The sequence below is a fragment of the Nicotiana tomentosiformis genome, chromosome 6 (genome assembly GCF_000390325.3).
Source record: "Nicotiana tomentosiformis chromosome 6, ASM39032v3, whole genome shotgun sequence".
Lineage (NCBI taxonomy): Eukaryota > Viridiplantae > Streptophyta > Magnoliopsida > Solanales > Solanaceae > Nicotiana > Nicotiana tomentosiformis.
In genome coordinates, this window is record NC_090817.1 from 140,070,036 (window position 1) to 140,075,557 (window position 5,522).

Genomic DNA, 5,522 nt, shown 5'->3' on the forward strand with positions numbered 1-5,522 from the left:
GATTTGATGATTAAAATTAAACTATGAAAGCTTATCACACATATACTATTAACTTATCTTTATTATATCGTGTACATAATTAGATATACACACAAAAATAAACAAACACAAATATACAGAATATATCATTATTATACTAATATATATATATAATATATATATATATATATATATACACACACACATACTTTTAACCAAAACAACATCCAATATATATATATATATATATATATATATATATATATATATATATACACACACATACTTTTAACCAAAACAACATCCACATGCACAGATTTTTCTAAGAATATATGTGATGAATTAATGTTCAAAATTTTCAACACAATTTTCCAATCCAATTCACCCTCTTTCTCCATGACATGGGAAAAAAACCATCAAACAATGACTCAATCTCACCTAACTCATTCGAATTTAAAATAAATTATATAGAACAAAAATAAAAATGAAATATTGCTACGTGATTGTACATGCCAAATTAAGGCTACACAATCCCTCTTCTTGTCTCTCCGTCTTCAGTCTCCTGCAGCAAGTAGAATTTCTGCTCGACCATAAAAAAAGATGGTATGCATACAACAACAGAGATTTTGGAGATAAACTGATAATATTCCCTCTTTCTAAATAATATATTTTCAGGTCACACTGCTGTTACCAGTGTTGAGCTCTTGGAAGAAGGCCTTGGAAGCTTCATATGTAGACCAGCAAATTGCAGCGGCAGGAGCATGGAAAAGCATCCTTGGCACCCACCCCCTCATAAGACCCTTGTATCCATCCTTCTTTAGAATTGTTCGAAAAACATCCCTAATTGACCCAGATTTAAATCTGTCACAGCCACAGACACCCTGCACCAACACGTTAAAGTTAGATGAGTAACGTAATTTCACAAATGCATCACTTTCACAGATTGTTTTCAACTTCAAATATTCTTTTTTTCTATGTCAACTCAAATATTGACCAAATGCCTAGTTAATTATTTCACTCAGCCATCACAACAATTACTGCTTCGACTAGACAGTGAAGTGTCAAAGACTAGGGGAAAGTTTGAGAACAAAAATAAACTAGTGTGCTTGATAAGCATTGGCATTGTACTGCATCACATTTTATGAATCGGTTCCATTATGATAAACAGGCAATAGTAAATAAATGTTTTAAATTTTCAATAACTAAACACTCAACAGCAACTAATCTGTACAAATCTAGATGCGTGTTATTCCGCGTACCTAATACCATTCATGACAGCCAAATTAATTTACAGAAATTACTTGTTTGGATTTAGACCATAGCATGTGGCCCTTATAGTAGGAAAGAGAAGTGCTCTTCTTGTACTTTTTCCTAGGGGGTTAGGACCCCCACCCCACCAAAGTGTACGTCTCCTAGAACTGTGATGCCTGAAGCACTGTTTGTAAGTACGAAAACAATTTATCTTCTAATCACTCATTAGAGCAGATTTCTTAATTAGAGCCCACATCAAAAACACCACAAAAATCATTTTGTACGCTCATGTAAACATTTTTAAAAACTAAATAAATCATTACCACATACCATATGTCATATAATATGAAGAAGTCAGATGTACTTTTTGATGAAGCACAAGTCAAAGTATCTTATTCAGGTTTTCAGCCAACAGAACCAAGAAGGCAAGGCAAATGTCTTGCGCATCAGCACTAACCTATTAGACCCGTAAATCAACTACCTATATTCTGCTTGTGCTGACAGCAGAAACATAACCTTTCATGTCTCAAAATATTTTAAGAAAGGCCAAACTTGAAATAGAAAATAAAAGAACCTAACCGGACAAACAATATAGTATTCAACAAAAATCTCAATTAGGCCATCATTCTCTTACGTTAAAGAAAAGCCCTTAACCACTTAACCTGCATAATGGTATAAAGCCTTAAAAAGGACATGAATGCTACTGATCTTGTCGCCTAATTCAGTCACCAATGATTGAAAAGGCCTTCATTGATATCCAAACTTTTAAAAGAACGTTATACGAAAACATGCAGTAGATAGAGGTTACAGATTTCAGTATAACCTTGGGCATAATTTCTATGCAGCAACTGTTCCTGAGGTTGAGCTTGAGTTGAGGTTAATCCAACTTGAGCCGAGCAGAATGCGTAGGTTTCTTTTCTCTGCTTTTCCTCTAGTTCTGTTCTTTTAAGTCATGTAACCTTGTCCTCAAAAACCCCAGTCCCAAGATAAAACTTTCCTGAACTTTTCAGTTTCCTTTTTCAATAGTTACACTTCCAAAGCCTAGAATATTAGTTCCAGATCGATATACCACTACGAGTTAAGATGGAAATCACTAAATTCCCAGACAACCATTTCGTACTTAATCAGCCCAAATCAGTACCATTCTCTCAAACCAAACACACACCTACCTTTGAACCAACATAACCCAAAGCAAACCCAGATCTCACAACCAAACACCCCCCACCCCACCCCCCAAAATAAAAAACAGACCAAAAAATAACCTTCAGATTCTTACCAATTTTCAAGATACCCTTACATAGCAAATGAAAACAGATATTACTTTACACATGCTAATCAAATGCTATCTCTTTGAACTTCAAAAGCGCAGCTACGTATTCTGCCCTTCAAGCTGGTTGATTTATGCTGATAGCAAGTAGTAAACAAACTTTCCCCCACCAGCAGCTTTGGTCAGATACTCCTCACTCGCCCTCCTCTTTTTTCATCACTTCTTCATCAAGAACTGTATGCTGAACTTGCATCTTACTCTAAATATCAACAAAATTATTGCTCCAGGTTTTATCTTCCACTTTTGGTTCCCAAAAATGATACCTTCCTACTTTTACATTTTGCTTGTTTAGTTAGCTACCTTAAGAAATCCAGTTACAAATGTGCTTTGCAAAACATGGACACTTTAAGGGGACAGAGCATCTTCAGGCAGGTCATAGAAAAGCAAGCTTAATCCCACAATTACAGACACAAAAACAACATAAATACATATAACCACATATAGCAACAGGAGGTCCAGTATAAATATTAAAAAGCTCCGACATAAAAAATCCAACTCCAACAAAGCCACAAAGCATATAATTAAATACCTGACATTGTAATTGCGTCTTGACAACATCAAGCGGCGTTGTAATCAATGCCGCAGACGCCCCAGCTGCCGCACCAGCAGTGGCATGAACTATCAATCTTTCGTCACTTGCACTCTCTGGTGAAACCCCTAATAAGCCCCGTTTCGCAGCCTCATATGTAGAAAAATGCACAGCCGTATATGGGGCATTCATCAAGACCGTAGTTTTATATGAAGCGTAAAAAGCCTTAAACCCTTCTTCCTTCAAAACCCTCTTCACACAATCCATTACACCTTTGTACGGACTATCACTCAACTGCAGCCTCTGCTTCACCATATCCATAGGCGTAAACACCGCATCACTTGCCACCGTGGCAAAAACACCCGAAATAGCATGTGCACCCGAATTATTCGGGTTCCCGCCAGAAAAACTCTTCTTACAAATCTCATAAACGGAGAAGTAAACGGCATGGGCTGGGCCAGCACCAAGGCCCATAGCTCCAATACCACGGTAAAGTCCAGGAATACCTTCAGATTTGAGAATTGAACCAAGGGCCGTACGGATACTGGCGTATTTAAGAGGACAAGAACCCAAGGCTTGCATTTGGGTTTTAATTGTATCTACGGGGAACATCGCCATGTGTTCTACCATGCCGGCGATTGACCCGGCGATCATGAACTGCCAGAAATGCAGCCCGTCGTGCGCCGGCGAAACGGCGACCTCCGGACGGTGGTAATCAGGTGGTTGCGGCACTGACAAAAGGTCCGGTTTTTGAAATTTTGGGGAAGCATCGGTAGCCATGGAGAGGAATTAGGGGAAATTACGAAAATTTTAGGGTTTCAGTTCCTCTCGGTTCGGGTTACGGGTTGTGTTCAATTGGGTTCCTGCCGTTAGAGGATTAGCTGCTCAGAGGGAGGATTAGGGCTCAAGAGAGGACAGAAAGCTGAAAGCTTTTTTGTGAGATTTTTGGGCAGGGTTTGAGGAGGAAGAAAGGAGTTGCGGTTAGGTTTAGGGTTCCAAAATTTTGGGGATTTTGCTGCAACTGTTGACTTTCCTAATTTAATTTAACTATCAAGAGTTCTTTCCTTTTATCATTATAATAATAGCGGTGGTGTAAGGCAAATTTTTGTTCACACCTCGACCCCAACATATTCCTTTTTTACTACCTTTTCTTTTAGAAAAATAATAGTTTTTAAAATAATAATCGAAATATATATTTTTATATTTTACATACAAAAAAATATATTATACTAATCTTTGCCCTTTTCTTTTCTAACGGTCTGCGGCTAATTTGTTCATACCTAAAGTCCAATTATGTATGTTATGTTCAACATAAATAGACAGTGAATAACTTTGTCCTTCAAAGTTTACTAACTTGGCAGTCTAGTTCCGAACTGATCTTAAACGAAAATAAAACACCTTTTCCATAAAAGATTTTAAGAGTGTGTTTGGTATGAAAAAAAATGTTTTCATGATTAATGAGTGATTTTATCACTTATTTTTTCTTGTTTGGTTGGTGAGTACAAAACTTTTTCCGGAAAATATTTTCTAATATTTGGTTAGAGAGTAGAAAATATTTTTAGGAAAATAATTTTTTATGCTACTCTCTTCACCCCTCCCCCTCCCAAATACCCAATATTTTCAGGACTCTATTTTCTTCAAAATTTTAATTATTCTTCTAAAAATTCACACAAACCCAAAGGAACTAATGTGATGTTTTACTTTTTTTATTCAAAAACAATACTGAAAATTGTGCTCCATAACTAAAAAACTCTTTTTATTGGTTGAAAAAGAAAGTACTCTTTTTACAACATGAAAATAAAGTACTCATTTTGTTGAAATGAAAGAAAATATTTTTTCTATATCATGAAATGAAAATACTATTTTTGTTGAAACGAAAGAAAATGCTTTTGGGATTTTTACACAAATAGCCCGTCATGTTCATTATTTACGTTTTCTAGACATATACATAGATTACAAATTGATTATACATAATTATACACATATAATACATAAATTATGCATATATTATACCTTCACCGACTATTTTTAGTTTAAGCAGTTGGGTGGACGGCAATTTGGGTTAATTCTTCAATACTTTCTCGATATCATTAAAAGAAAATACTCATTTTGTTGAAATAAAAGAAATTATTTTTCTATATCATGAAAAAAAGTACTTTGTTTTGTTAAAATAAAAAAAATACTTTTTTGTTTCATGAAAAGAAAATATTCATTTGTTGAAATTTAAAAAAAAAAAGTAATCAATCTATAACATAAAAGAAAGTACAATTAATAATATCGCTTTTTAGGACGGGGTGGGGTGGGTTGGTGGGTGTTGGTGGGGATGGGGAATAGGGGGAAGGTTGGAAAATATTTTCTAGTGTTTGGTTAGAGAGTAGAAAATATATTTTTATGCCACTCTCCTCATCCCCCCTCCCCTCCCCTTCCCCTTCCCCC

General features: G+C 35.6%; 1 protein-coding gene across 1 annotated transcript; it reads right to left on the reverse strand.

Moving 5' to 3' along the window:
- Positions 1 to 296: 296 nt before the first annotated feature.
- LOC104115060 (uncharacterized) lies at positions 297 to 4,120 on the reverse strand. The gene is made up of 2 exons (XM_009625636.4): positions 3,087 to 4,120; positions 297 to 860 (listed from the first exon to the last, which is right to left on the reverse strand). Exons 1-2 carry the CDS (start codon positions 3,864 to 3,866, stop codon positions 651 to 653), a joined length of 990 nt encoding a protein of 329 aa, XP_009623931.1. The 5' UTR covers positions 3,867 to 4,120; the 3' UTR covers positions 297 to 650.
- Positions 4,121 to 5,522: the final 1,402 nt, after the last annotated feature.

Coding starts and splice junctions, on each gene's coding strand:
- LOC104115060 (XM_009625636.4), bottom strand. CDS start 3,866: ATGGCTACCGATGCTTCCCCAAAATTTCAAAAACCGGACCTTTTGTCA. Junction 861..3,086: donor AGACGCAATTACAATGTCAG/GTATTTAATTAT, acceptor GTGTTGGTGCAG/GGTGTCTGTGGCTGTGACAG.